The 14,422-nt window shown below is 49.8% G+C and overlaps 3 protein-coding genes across 8 annotated transcripts in view; all 3 read left to right on the top strand.

Moving 5' to 3' along the window:
* runx1 (RUNX family transcription factor 1) overlaps positions 1-1,460 on the top strand; it is a 29,640-nt gene extending 28,180 nt beyond the window's left edge. For all 6 annotated transcript variants that reach the window (XM_047030564.1, XM_047030563.1, XM_047030565.1 and 3 more), the window contains one exon: positions 46-1,460. In XM_047030564.1, coding sequence (XP_046886520.1) covers positions 46-569 — 524 coding nt within the window. In that variant the 3' untranslated portion in view covers positions 570-1,460. The remainder of the gene's footprint in view (positions 1-45) is intronic.
* Positions 1,461-3,027: 1,567 nt separating this feature from the next.
* On the top strand, positions 3,028-9,394 carry LOC124474434 (protein downstream neighbor of son homolog). Its single transcript, XM_047030550.1, has 10 exons — positions 3,028-3,671; positions 3,862-3,945; positions 4,270-4,470; positions 4,577-4,755; positions 5,030-5,208; positions 6,309-6,408; positions 6,577-6,714; positions 6,835-7,033; positions 7,195-7,395; positions 8,857-9,394. Exons 1-10 carry the CDS (start codon positions 3,249-3,251, stop codon positions 8,992-8,994), a joined length of 1,842 nt encoding a protein of 613 aa, XP_046886506.1. The 5' UTR covers positions 3,028-3,248; the 3' UTR covers positions 8,995-9,394.
* A 583-nt stretch (positions 9,395-9,977) lies between these two features.
* LOC124474461 lies at positions 9,978-14,403 on the top strand. Its single transcript, XM_047030616.1, has 7 exons — positions 9,978-10,201; positions 10,535-10,611; positions 10,994-11,335; positions 11,917-12,261; positions 12,845-12,910; positions 13,098-13,214; positions 13,341-14,403. Exons 2-7 carry the CDS (start codon positions 10,560-10,562, stop codon positions 13,442-13,444), a joined length of 1,026 nt encoding a protein of 341 aa, XP_046886572.1. The 5' UTR covers positions 9,978-10,201; positions 10,535-10,559; the 3' UTR covers positions 13,445-14,403.
* Positions 14,404-14,422: the final 19 nt, after the last annotated feature.

Here is a 14,422-nt window from a genome sequence, read left to right as displayed (position 1 = left end):
CTTGTTTTGGTCCTGATCTCCTTGTTCTGCTCTTCCCCCTTGCAGGCCCTGACCTCACCGCGTTCGGTGACCCCAGGATGACCCTGGATCGCCCCTTCTCCTCCCTGCCCTCGCTCCCAGACGGACGCTTCTCCGACCCGCGCATGCACTATCCCTCCACCGCCGCCTTCACCTACACCCCCACCCCCGTCTCCAACAGCACCCTGGGCCTCTCCATGGCCACCGCCATGGCGTCCACCCCCACCGGCCGCTACCACACCTACCTCCCACCGCCCTACCCGTCAAACACCCCTCAGGGCCAAGGTGGACCCTTCCAGACCAGCTCATCTCCTTATCACCTGTATTACAGCAATGCGGCCGGGTCATACCACTTCTCCATGATGGCGGGGGGAGGCGGAGATCGCTCGCCTCCGAGGATCCTTCCACCTTGCACCAACGCATCCACGGGCTCCGCTCTCCTGCACCCGTCTCTGCCCAATCAGAATGATGGTGTGGGCGTGGAGGCAGAGGGAAGTCACAGTAGTTCACCCACCAATATGGTGGCAGAGGCAGTGTGGCGGCCATATTGAAAGTGGCTCACAGGTGGAATGATGATGGACAGGCCTGCTGGTCAATGACAGGGGAAAGGTTACTTTAACCGGAGGTTTCCTATTGGACAAATCAAGGATGATTGTTTAGGCGGGAACCAATTACAGGGTGCCATTTTATACTGATAAGCATGAAGCAATGAACAGGACTGAATTCAGCCGCGCTTGTTTTTTCTAAAGGGGTTCTTAGCCATTCTTATGATTGTTGTGGATGTACCGTCTTTGCTCATGCCAAACGCCGTCGTGACTCATGTGTGTATGTGTGTGCCACGGCCTTCCTTCAACCCGACTCAGTTTCCTATGTGAGACGAGCACTGTCGACACACGGTTAGTGACTGCTGTCACATGGGGCTCTCTGGACACGGACACGGACACGCATGCACTGATCTTACATCAGCTGGTTAGCTGGATTACCATAGTTGGAGAGAGGGAAAAATACAGGTTCGACTGTTCCCGGGTCAGAGTTTAAAGGTCATTAAAGGCTCTTTCTTGGTTCCAGAGATGCAGAACTGTCACCCACACACAGTCAGTTGGTCACAGGCCATTCATTGAATGATTCCTTAATTTATTTATTTCACAATGTCTATGGTTCTCCTATCTCATGTCGGTTGTCTGCGTGCGCGCGCCTGCGTGCGCCAGCGCGTGAATGCGTGTGTGGGTGTGTCTTCGGAGGAGGTCAAGAGGATGCACAAGACTCATGAATCACCTCCACGTGTACATAACATTCGACTGTAAATGACACTGTCGATGTCTAGTGAGGTCATCAACGGCCACCCACAGTGATTTGTAATGTGTAAAGTAGCGCCATATACACCTTTTCTCACGTTTCATTTTGTTTTACTTGACGAATATAAATATTGTTGTGAAGAAGGACCCGAATGTGTATGTGTCCTTGTATTCTCGGGTCTTCCTCAATTGCACATACAAACACTCACAGCCGTATGCTATTCTTGACCCGGGAAGAATTTACACGAGCATTTGCAAACAGACAAGCCTCAGCATGCCCTCATTGCCAGTCTGCAGTCCTAGACGTACACACGCACACTGATAGGTACAAAAGGCTTTATAACCCTGAATACACACAGATAAGGGTATGTGTCATTCAATCACGCAGCTAGACACATTCACGCACACGCAGGGCTAAATAAAGGTGGACCTGTTCAGACAGACGGCACACTGAGTGCGGCTGTGAGGACCGTGCTATAATCCTTCTCCAGGACTCCGGCCAAAGCTCATAAAACCAAATATTCTCCAGGAAAGTAGAGCAGCGGGATCTAAGCTGAACTGACACCGGGTCACAACTGCCCACAGTAGACATCTCACCTCAAAGTCAGACACGAGTCTGTAAAACTTCGGAAAAATCTCAATGTGACATTGTTGGACGTTTGTGTGTGCGAGAGAGACAGTGAGGGAGGGAGGGAGAGAGAGAGAGAGAGAGAGAGAGAGAGAGAGAGAGAGAGAGAGAGAGAGAGAGGGGGGGGGGGGACAAAATGACTGGAATTAACTAATTTGGCCTACTAATGTCATTAAATGCGTTTGCGATCATTAAGAATGTTATTACTGTCAACATACCCACAGCGTTAAAACAATTAGACAGGCCTGGCAAGTATATAGAACGTTGCAAACACTGCCCTCCAGTGGCAAAGGCTGACGATCTCATTTTTTAAGGCCTACTATGGTTCCGTATTTGGGAAGAAAAACTGTGTTCATATTCAAGGCCTAAAACACAATTAGCAACTAACCTTGGAAAGTTCTTGGCACGTCAAATCCAGCTGTCTTTCCGGTGAAAATATTAAAAGAGCATAGAATAGAATCGATTGACAAACTGGCCAACACGTTGGATTTCATCGATGGACAGTTTTATCGTCAGTTGAGTAGGCTACGGTTTAGTTTTGAACGTGATTGATCACCTACCATAATGATAAACGCAGGGAAATTACCATTGGCATGAATTAGCATATGTTCTATAAATCATGTTGACAAGAGAGAGATGGAGGGGAAGGGTGATATAACGCGGGGAGTAAGAGACAGATGCTTCTGAAATCAAATTTATTGTCCGAAAACAAATCAATATTAAAACCCATTAGAATGTAGATTGACAAAATACAGCAAGGAATAATCATATGGTATAAATAAATAAAAACTCTGGTTAATCATTCTATAGATCATATTTATATTTGGGCCTAAGCTTGCAGAAACACAGTGAGTCACGTAAAACGGTGGGTCTTAAACCCTGGTCCTCAGGGCCCACTGTCCTGCATGTTTTATGTTTACCTGCTCTTACTGATTCAAATGACTGGTCGTTATTAGGCTTTGGCAGAGCATAACGCGACCCATTTATTTGAATCAGGTTTGTAGGAGCCGGGAAATGTCTCAGACAAAGGCCTACAGAACAGTGGGCCCTGAGGAGCAGTGTTGAAGACCACCTACCCTGCAAGTGATTATGTCTATCAACAGATGGCGCCATATTGCCAGACTTGCTCCTCCCTGGCTGCCTTTTAGACGCAGTGACGTACCAGGCACGTCACGCGCGAAATTTGTAATGTGAGGGAAAAAGAAACACACAACAGGGTCCTAGCAAGTTAACCAATACGGAATATTTAGTCATCAGATTTACCTTTCCTGTTTCTTATATATTTTTCGGACTAAACTACCACGAACATGTCTAAAGCTGGTTATTCCCCCAGCTTCAAACGACCAGCTGAAATCCTTCGAATGCGGAGGAAGAGAGCCCGCAGCGAGAGTGTCAGCACTGGCGGCCGAGGTTCAGTCTCCAGCCCCGGTCAGGGAGCCTCCGGAGTGCGGCCGTTCTCACCCGGTCCTCTGTTCAGTGGTCAGGCAGGCTCTGGGGCTGGAGTGAAGCGGAGAAATCCCTTTGCCAGTATCGAGAACACGTACAACAGCCCAAAGAAGAGACTGGTCATTTACAACGACGAAGATGCAGACTCCTTGGGCAAGCCTCTAGGCTCGGCAGTGGAGGGGGAAACTTCAACAAAGGCCGAGGCTACTGCATTTGGAGGCAGTCTGCCTTTTAACGAACGACTGATCCTGGCAGAAAAACGAGAACAAGGCGTGTCAGTTAAGGTATGACTCCATACACCTCGCGCAGAGCTAGCAGTCTTTGTTTTTAGTCTCTATCTTGTCATTATTTCAAGTTCTCTCATAGTACGTTATTGCAGCCAGCGAAGACTAACTTGCCACTAAGTGTCGGATGTGTTCCAGTAAGACGTAATTATGCTAACTTCTGTCTTGTCCTCTGTTCCGTCACCTTCAGAAGCAACCTTCACTTTCAGAAGACGACTCTCTGTTTGAGGAAGATGAGGACATGTTCCTAGAGGAGAGAACGCCCATATTAAAAGTGTGTAGCTCTTTCACCTTTATGTTCGGTTGTGTCTGTCACATACGTGTCCATTTCTCAACGAATATCCAATGTCAGCCTTCCTTCTTTACCTCCTTCACTACTTATTATTTGATGTGATAAATGAATAATGAGGAACTTGTAGGCACCCACCTGTCCTAATAAGATTTCTTCAAGGAGTGAAGGAGGGCACATTTGTCTTTATAATTGGATCATGTGTGGGATTAGGCGTACAGTTTGGTAGCCATGCAAAATACAACTGTGGATATACCGCAAGGAAATGCATCTCAAATGTAAACAAAACATATGGTTCCCACTTCCCAGAGTCCCCAGGCTGGTGTGGGAAGCTCTATAGCGCCCCCCGTGTGTGTGGAGTACCCCGCCGACTGGAGCCTGAAAACACGCCTCCTCTTCACCTCCCCTCTCCCCTTCTCCTGGGCGGAGCAGCCCAAGGCACAAGAGGAGGCTCAGGGCCTTAGCCAGCACTGCAGGGCAGAGTACAGCGCCCTGCCTCAGAGCATACAGGTAACCTCTAACCCCCGAGCCCTCCCAGGAACCACGTACGTCGTCGCATAGTCAGTCCGTACGCTCAGAGTGCAGCCCCTCACCTCGCTCTGCTGTTTGGCCCCAGGAGCCGCGGTCGTGTGCGGAGCTACGCAGTGGCTTCCAGCAGTGTCTGCAGTACTGGCAGCACCCCTCCCTGCCCTGGATGTCCCTGTTCCCCCGCATGGGAGCCGAGAGGAGCTTCATGGGGAAGAACAGCCCCTGGGCCCAGGACCCGGCCCTGCAGCAGTGTCTGATGAGCGAATGGTGAGAGGAGATGGAGGGAGGGCGTTTATCGTCTTGAGAGGATGTGAGGTCGTTAAGTCGCGGGGGGGAATTTTCCACAAAAAAAAATATTCCAGCTTGATGACACATTTCCCTGTGTAACTAGCAGCGTATTTCTTCTCCAGTTGTCTTCTGTGTATGCCGTGTCTTTAACCCACCCTCAGCTACACACACACACACACACACACACACACACTCTCTCCATCATTTCCTGACTCCTCTCCGTCTCCTGTCCCTCTCCCTCCCCCCCTCCCAGGTCGGTGAGTCTGTCCTCTCTCTACAGCCTGCTGAAGGCCAGACTGTGCCCCTACTTCTACCTGTGCTCCTACCAGTTCACCGCTCTGTTCCGGGCCGCCAGCCTGGGCGGCTCCAGCAGCATCTCCGCCCTCCTCTCCCCCACCACCAGGGGCCTGCGAGAGGCCATGAAGGCAGAGGGTGAGTGACACCCCCACCCACCCCCCTTGCACTGACACGGCCATGGTTATCAGTGCTTATGGTTATCAGTGCCTATGGTTATCAGTGCTCAGTGTTTCCCACAGATTAGAAAGCTATTTGCGGCGGGGGGGGGGGGTTGGTTCATGTCAGACGGGGGGGGAGTCGAAATAATTCCTTTGTTAATAATTCGTTACACAGAACTTTATTATTTTAAATATTAATCCAAAATGATTCACACCTTCACAAACGCAACAACAACAAACAAATAATTTCTGCACATGCAGGTAGCAACGCTAGTGCTAAATAACTAGCTATTTAACGGGTCGGTTAGCTCCTGAGACTTCTCACCAAAAGAACGAAGGGGCACTTTCGATTAAGACATGTTCGTAGGTACCTAGCGAAAAGTAGCCCCAACTTTCCTAGGCCTTTACCTACGGCACTGATGCTGAAGGCTCGCTGATATAGCTGTCGGTCTTACTAGAACGGTGTATGTATGCATCGTTGTTTATGTGTGCTGACCTTGTGAATGTGTGTGTATGTGAGAAAGACGCATAAGTGACAGAGACGGAGGGAGAGCAGGGAAAGGAAATGCAGCTGAACGAATACGCTGCGTGTTTTAACCTAAATAGCGGTAAAAAAAAAAATAAAAAAAAACGCAACATGTGGTGGCCGGTGTTGATTCTGTTGCGCACCCCCACAAATTAGTCTATGTGTGGGAAACACTGGTGCTTATGGTTATCGCTCGGCCCCCTGAAATTGTTCTCTTGCGGGGGTGAGACTGCTCCGCTTCCCCCCCCCCCCCCTTGACTGGAGAAACGTCGGCTCTCGTAGGAGAGGCCCACGCACACAGTCATCGCTGTCAGACAGATGTCAGAGACGCAGACGTGTTGGCAGTGTGTGTGGAGGCCATGTGACCAGATGTGCACCTGGCAGTGTGTGTGGAGGCCATGTGACCAGGTGTGCACCACCTGGCAGTGTGCGTGGAGGTGATGTGACCAGGTGTGCACCTGGCAGTGTGCGTGGAGGCCATGTGACCAGGTGTGCACCACCTGGCAGTGTGTGTGGAGATGACGTGACCAGGTGTGCATCCGTGTGGGCAGGTATCGAGTTCACCATGCCTCTGCTGGAGGAGAGGAGGAGGAGCAAGGAGCCGGCTGGGACCAGCCATGACGCCCCCAGAGAACAGGAGGAGCACACAGAGTGAGTGTTCCACACACACGCACACACACACACAGATGATTCAAATGGACATTACACCCGTGTCAGCGCTCATTTATAAGAAGCCCCTGAGCATGGATGTGTTCCGGTTTTGGACCCCCCCCCCTCTGTGTGAACACACACACATTCTTACACATGACTGCGCTGTAGGCTGTCGGAGGACAGTGGCAAGGAGGGGCTGGACGACGATGATGATGATGATGAAGATGATGACGGTGGATTCTCCTGGCTAACAGAGATGGGGGTGCAGGATCAAATCAAGAAACCTGACAACATCTCCATCAAACTGTATCCTACTGCACATGTGTGTGTGTGTGTGTGCCTATGTCAGAGAGTGTGTATCATACCATGCATGTGTGTGTGAGGTTGGCTTCTCCTTGACCCAAACCCCCCCCCCCCCCCCCCCAGTCGTAAAGAGCGCGACGCCGTGTGTCTGGACCACAGGCCAGAGTCTGTGGTGTGTGTGGAGGGATCGCACACCTTCACCCTCATCAACTTCCTCATCAACTGTAAGAGTGTGGTAGCCGGGGCTGGATCTCAGGCTGGCCTTCCCCCCACCCTGCTGGCCCCCACGCCCTTCAAAGGAGCCACGCTCCGATCCCTGAAGGTGAGGACACGCGCTGTCGGCGTGCGTACGCATGGGTCGTGGAGTGCATTCATTTGAAATGAATCGAAAGGTTGCCGGTTCAAAGCCAAATGCTCTCGAACCGCCGAGCCGTTCCTTTTCTTTATAACTCCCGTCATCCTCCTCCTTACCTCCTGTCCTAGGCACGCAGCGTGAACGTGAAGACCCAGGTGCGTTCTGGGTACCAGGATGTCTGCAGCCTGGAGGTCACGGGTCCCATCATGCCTCACTGCCTCCACGCCGTCACGCGCCTCCTCCGGCCGGCTCAGAGGGGGGGCTTCTCCACAGCCCTCTACACACACGAGCCCACCGCCGTGTTCAACACACGCACCACCACGGAGCCCGTGAGATATAACCACCACACACACACAAACACTTAGTACACATGCTGGCCAGGAAGCCGGTGAGATCCACACACACACACACACACACGTGTTCAAGCACATCCTGTACACACTCTGCAGATTATCTTAAATCACACCGATCTGTGTGTGCTGGACACACTCACGTTCCAACGTTGAGGGACGTGCTGGTCAGCGCCCAAGCATTCCCTCCTCCTCCTCACAGTGTAGTCTTGCTCCAGGGCTCAGACAGGAAGCAGCTATTCTACAGGGAAGATCAGCTTCCATGAGAGGAATGCCAAATCTCCAGCTCATTACCCCCCCCTTACTCTCTCTCTCCATCTCTCTCTGTCTCTCTCTCTCTCTCACGCGCGTGTCCTCCTTTCATAAACGCTGCTTTGGTGCGGCGCTATGCTGCCAAGCAGATAGCAGTTGGATGGCTTGGGTGGGTGGTACGGACACTGAGGAGAGAGTTGTCTACCCGTTCAACTGTGCGCACCGAGGCAGAATGAGCTACATTCTCCCTAAAAAAACTAAACAAGGCAGGCCCCTTGGACATCGCAGATAGCAGAGTGAGTAATGGAAGTGTTCCATTAACGAGTCCATTCCTTTGGCGGGGAGGAGGGCGGTGCGGGGCTGTGCGGGCGAGCAAACGCATTCCAGGGCGTCCGACCTCTGCTCGTCAATCTTGAATTAGAGAAGGGAGTCGACTTGCGTGGGGGTGTTTCTTCCCACCTCTCTCTCCCTCCCCCCCCCCCTCCTCCACATCCACACCGCGGGGTCAGAGACAGAGCCGGGGGGGGGTCAGACCTCCAACATCTGCTCAGTGTTGAACTACACCCTTCAGGGTAGATAGTGCTCAAAGGTTGGCCAGTACCCACCGGTACCATGCTAACGCAACCTCTATGCCCTGCGGTTAAGAGCATCTGTGAAATAGGCAGGAGCCGCGAACAATATGAACACTTAACACGTGTAAGTGGCCCGACGGTTGATCGCCGGGGCGTGTTCTACAAAAGAAAACTGGTGCCACGGTTGTAGCATGGCGACTTCCCTACGAGCTCAACCTGGAAGAAGAAAAACAACAACACAAGTTTGGATCTTTAGCAGTGGATCGTTTATGTGCTGCCAGAATGGCGTCGTTAACGCTAATACTCACTAGCCTCGTGTTTCCATCCTCCCCAGTTCACTTAGTAAAGATGCCAATGACTGGCTACACACGCACACCAACATGCAAAGGGAACACCACCACCAATTGTTTTCCCCTCTCCAAGCACTGAGGCCTATTCCATCGTGTCAAGTCAGTGCATTGGATGTATAGAAATACACGTGCAATCCATGTACACAAGTGAAAATACAGATACGATCCGTATCGGATCGTCACTGACACACGCTCAGTCTCACAATAAACACTCCAGAAGAAATACACACACACACAATAGCCCCCCTCTCCCCCTGCCCCCCCAGGTGCAGCAGCCGGTGGAGCTCGGAGGCTGTGGGCTCCACCCCGGCACGGTGCAGCAGCTCCAGGAACCCTCCGTCCTGGGGAAGACCGCCCTCCGACAGCTCCACATGAACAGCTACTCCTACTCCTGGAAGGCCTGAGGCACTCAGGCGTGTGTGCGTGTGCGTGTGCTTGTGTGTGTGTGTGTGTGTGTGTGTGAGTGGTCTGAATAGAAACTGCCCCCGCTTAATTGCTCAAGAAATGAATAAAGTTTCATTGACACTGCCTGTATAAAGAGCTGCGGTCTACAGTAAACTGACGGAACTCTTTCAGTTCCCAAATAACAGTCCTCTGTTTGCTGATAATGAGCTGATATGGGCTACCTATTCCTTTTATCCTGTACCCTAGAAGTTGATTTCTTGAACCTGTTGTCAGCAAGGTTTTGTTTTTAACGTTTGATGAATTGCATCTGAACTAGTCTAGGGCCTGTTGTAGAATAATTTCTGTGACATGTATGTAAACGTGATATTTTATGGTAAGCTATTAAATGAAAGTTCGTCACATGAACATGTGTGTCCCTTGTTGTTTCCTAATAGATATTTATTTTTTTACGAGTGTCAAAGGCAATATTTAGGTAATAAAAGGTGTGCACTGCACTACGACTACTTTTGGAATCATCATGTCTGACTACAGTATATTTCGCTGAGTCTTCATGTTCTCAAGAACATTGAGATTACGAGTTGGGGCGGTACCTTGGCAGGGGTTGTACTCGCGCCTGGGTTTGCCCCCGTCTAAAGTTTCATGGCCCGCAGAGGAGGAGAAGCTGATCTGATATGCATTGCTATATGTTAATGAAGTAGATGCGCTTTACAGCAAGGAGACATAGATGTTAAAGTACTAGAACAGAAGAAAACGTGCACTAAGACACAGAGCAAGAACGGCCCGTGTGGCAAACGCAAGTTTTTCCATCCATCACGGCGGGCGGCAACCATTATATTTACTAAATTGAGCATTTATAGTTTTTTTATTTGCTTCCAAATCGGTGTTGCCTCTCTAGGCTATTTTACTTCTAGGTTTTAAAATGTGCGGAGGTTATTGCCAACTAGTGGTCATGGCATGCATGGATACGTGAGATGCGCGCGTGCCTCTGCCTCTCCCGGTTGCTCCGCTAACTTAGAAAGTCGAGCTCTATAGAGTGGTTTTATTGTAATTGAATACAGTCAGTAACGAGAGAGGAGACAAATAATCTGCTATTACATTTAAAAAAAGAAACGCCCCAGCGCCTCCCCCTCACCAGTGCTGTGTGTTTAACCCGTGCCGACACGCTTCTGTTGATTCGTTTATTTGGCTGTGATAACCCGTTATTTGGTAAGGGCACTTTTGATGACTTCGTACCGTTGGCACGCTCACGTACGGCGACCTGTTCTTTTGCCCTGACGTTGGTGTTTAGGCTATGGGCTCGTTCAATATCAGCGAAACTTGGAACCAATATCCACAGCTCAATTTCTGGGACTGGCGGACCAAATGATTGCACTCATTATGAGTGGGATGCACTTTCTCAGGAATTTATTTGATATTTTGCACTCAAAAAATCGGATATTAATGAAAACAATGTTACTTTTATTTAGTTTAATTCGTCCAACTTAATTTATATGATATTCTGTTCTGAGTTGATAGTCTTTGATTTATTTTCCCCGTAAGGTGAAGACGTTAGACGGCTTGCAAAATGGTACTATTTGGCATCCTGTCGATTTTAGCGTCTCTCAGAGTTTGTGGTGGTAAGTCCCTAACTGCAGATTCCTTTTTTCTTTCTTTCAAAAGAATTCTTAGTAGCAATGTAGTTTGCCAGTAGAAGTGTTGCCGAAGGGTATTCTATTATTACAGTGACTTTTGGGACAGTAATTGTGTGTATTCAAATTCATGTTGATATAAGATTCCAACGAGTATACCCTAATTTTGTTGGTCCTTTATTTTGGAAACTCCTCCATTCCTTCATTTTTTCCCTCTCTTTTCCCTTCCTCTGCTCCTGCCCGCCCTCCCCTTCCTCCACGCCTCCTCTCACCCTCCCTCCACCCCCTTACGATCCTTTCCCTCTCCCTCTCTTCCCTCTCCCCCTCTATCCTCCCAACTCCTCGCTCTCTCTCCACCCCCCCCCCCCAGCCTCTCCACCTGTCCCTCTGTTCACAAAGCTGACAGCGGTGTTTGGAGACACCGTCGTCCTCCCCTGTGACGGTGCCTACTACGTGGACCAGCTGAGCCAGGGGGAGGACGTGGAGAGGGCCCTGGAGTGGTCCGCGATGGGGCAGGACGTGCTCTCCCTCCAGGGGGAGGGGCTGACGGTGGGCAGCGGGTACGAGGGGCGAGCGTTCCTCCCTCCAGAGGGGCTTGTGAAGGGCAACTTCTCTTTGGAGCTTCGGAAGGTGGTGCTGACTGATGCCAACATGTACGAGTGCATCTGGCAAGGCAGGAGGACCATCTCCACTATTTGGCTACATGTCGGTGGTGAGACGTGTTCGTTTGTTGTTTGACAAGATTGTCAGGTGGCCTTGCAGGCTGCCTCCAGCAGGGGGCAGGCTTGGACGTCTGGACGTCAGCGGTGTGTCCAGACATTTTTGATAGGGGTGGTACCAGGGGTGGCCCGCCTTTGACTGGGCATATAGCCAATCATATATTGGGGTGGCCAATTAGATTTCAGGGGTGGCCCGTGCCACCCAAGGCCACTCCCTGAACACGCCCCTGTTGGACGTGCACACCGAAAAACACATTGAGCTGATAATGGCCGGGTTTCCCAGATTGGTTAAGAAGCTCTTAACGCTAAGAGCTTCTTAAGAGCGTTCGAAGAGCGTTTAAAGAGCGTTCGAAGAGCGCTCTTCGAACGTTCTTAAGAAGTTCTTAGCGTTAAGAGCTTCTTAACGAATCTTGGAAACCCAGCCAATGTCTGAGTCAGTGAGTCACGTCAAATTGTCCAATGGCGTGACATTTGCTTCGACACAGCACAGACTTCTGAAACATTCTTTAGATACCCAATTGATCCAAGCCAAGTCCGGCATTCATCTCCTCCCATTCCTCTTTGTCTTTTTCAGTCCCTACGACGCCAATAGCTTTAGACGTGCCGGCGGGTTGCCCTGCGCATCTTCCATGTTACGGCCACGCCCCCAAGGACCCCACACAGATGATGGTGGGGTGGCAAAAAGACCGTCAAACTATCCTCGCTTTCAACTGTTCCAGTGGCCTCTACTGGCCAGTCGATTCTCACTACATTCCTAACAAACTGTATTTAATGCGCAAGGGGAATTTTACCCTTACCATTGACTCTGTGGGGTACCAGGACCAGGGAGCATACCGTTGCTTCTACAGGACTTCTGGAAGAACCGAGGCAGGAACACCTGCGGACATCCATCTGACTGTCAACTTCACTTTTCCTTATGGTAAAGCCATCCAACATACTTAGAGGTTGCTGTGACGAATGCTATACACCTAGCTATTTCTATTGATGATGCACATGCTACATTCTGAAACCTAGCGATGCTATCATTAGCAGTTGAGCTTTTTAGGGGCCGGCTATGTGGATGGTTGAATATCGGAATAAGGTGATACACAGTGGTGGTTCTAGACACATTTTACTGGGGGGCCAAGGGGGGGGGGGGGTGCAGTGAAACAAGATATTTAAACATTAATACTTTCATTTTGCCTTACATTAAAATCATTCAAACGACTTTGGCTCTCCCTCTTCCAGCTCCTCAGCTCTCTCAATACCTTGATATGTTTCTTTAACTTATTTATTTATTGGGGAGAAAAAAGGCTGCAATGTCCCTTCCTAGTTTCATGATGTCTACTAGAAGAAGAAAATCCCCCCCCAAAAAAAGTCAGTCAGCTCAGGGGGGCCCAGGAAAATTTTTACAGGGGCACTGGCCCCCGTAGGCCCCCGTGTAGAACCGCCCCTGGTGATACACCTGCAACTTGTAGGAACTTCCTGTAACAAACGTGTCTTTTTCACTCTACCCCACACAGAGGACAACTGGGAGAGCACTCCTACCGTCACAATGTTGTCTGACAACCTCCAAGAAGGCTCAACAGGTCAGGGTGCCACTATGGGTTCCGTAGAGTACACGACCAGACAATGGAACAGGTCGTCTAGCTGGAAAAGCGACACCAATTCCCTTTGTTTACTAGCTACAGTGTACATGTCAGTCGATTGATTCCTAGTGGGTAACAGCTGCAAGCTTTCAAGTCACATCATTTCAAATTCTCGTGCTGTCAACAGAGGGTGCTGCAGCAACCTCAGTATCCCCGGTTCCCGCGGCCATGGCGACAGTGACATCATCGCACTTGGCGTGGGGGCAGGACGAGGCGATGACATCGTCACCTGAGCCAGACATCGGTGAGTGCGCAGGGTATGGCAGTACTGCACTAGTTGGTCAATGGCACACAAAGTGCTATGGATAATCTACGAATAATACACGTAGAACTCTAGCCAGCTTGTTTTCCTCATCTCTCTCCCCCGCAGGTCGGCTTGAGACACTCCCCTGGGTTCGTATCGGGATCTTAGGCGGAGTTCTGTCGCTAACTGCTCTGGTTCTTGGGATTCTACTGGCGACACACAAGATCTGATGCCCCCCCCCCCCCCCTCCTCAGACAGAGAGACCGGAGCTCCACGCATCTCTCCTGGGTAGAAGCATACCAGGACAGCTAGATGATGCTGGTTCCCTCACTCCCATGAGATCACCTCTCGTCGCTCTTATGTCATGTTTGGATCGAGGTGGGGGTGAGGCTGTAATGTCAGGGATTTCCAGGTGTAGGAAGGGTGGATGCATTTTTTTTATGAAACCAGGCATGAGAGTGAAGTCACAGTGTAGAATGTGTCTTGGATCCAATGCCAGCTGACTAGGCTGACTATAAAAAGGAGATTGTTTTGTTTTTTTAGCCAGTTCTATTACTGTGGCCAATAAAAGGTTAATGGCAACACTTGATGTTAAGGTTACATTGACTACCATGTCACTACACAACATCAACAACATGTCCCCGCTGTAATTCACTTTGGAGAAAACCACTAACTCGTAATACCATTTCATGACATAGCAGTGTTAGTGCCGTTTTTGTTTTTACTGTATGTACTGCTTCGTCATTTCATGATAGTTTGTGACCATAATGCTGTAGTTTGTAGCTTATTTGAGTTATTTGTTGGCCCAATTCTATTGGACCATGTATATGTATTTACCCTATAGATTATACCATCTTATCTAATAATAAAACCACTGGCTTCCTCCAGTGCTCTATTGTCATGTCTGCAGGACTGCAGTGTTTGGTAATTGATTGATAGTCTGATCCATGGCTGTTCGAATTCGGATACTTGTTGCTAAGTTGGAATGTGGGATTGGAAGAGGCCTCTGATGAACTTTAGTATGCTGCATTTATAGTAGCTTCTATTAATATCAGGGGCATCAGATGTTTGAACCGACTGGAGGATGGGGTCAGCACATAGGTTGACGCTTTCATCAGCAGTTTTTGAATCATGTTGTGTGCTGTGTTCATGTGTGTTTGTGCTTCACAAATAAAATATCTGTAGATTCCGTGGTGTGCCATGATGCT

This window comes from Hypomesus transpacificus, chromosome 12 (genome assembly GCF_021917145.1).
Source record: "Hypomesus transpacificus isolate Combined female chromosome 12, fHypTra1, whole genome shotgun sequence".
Taxonomy (NCBI): Eukaryota; Metazoa; Chordata; class Actinopteri; order Osmeriformes; family Osmeridae; genus Hypomesus; species Hypomesus transpacificus.
Note: the sequence above shows the minus strand (reverse complement) of the source record. Positions and strands in the feature narration are given on the sequence as shown.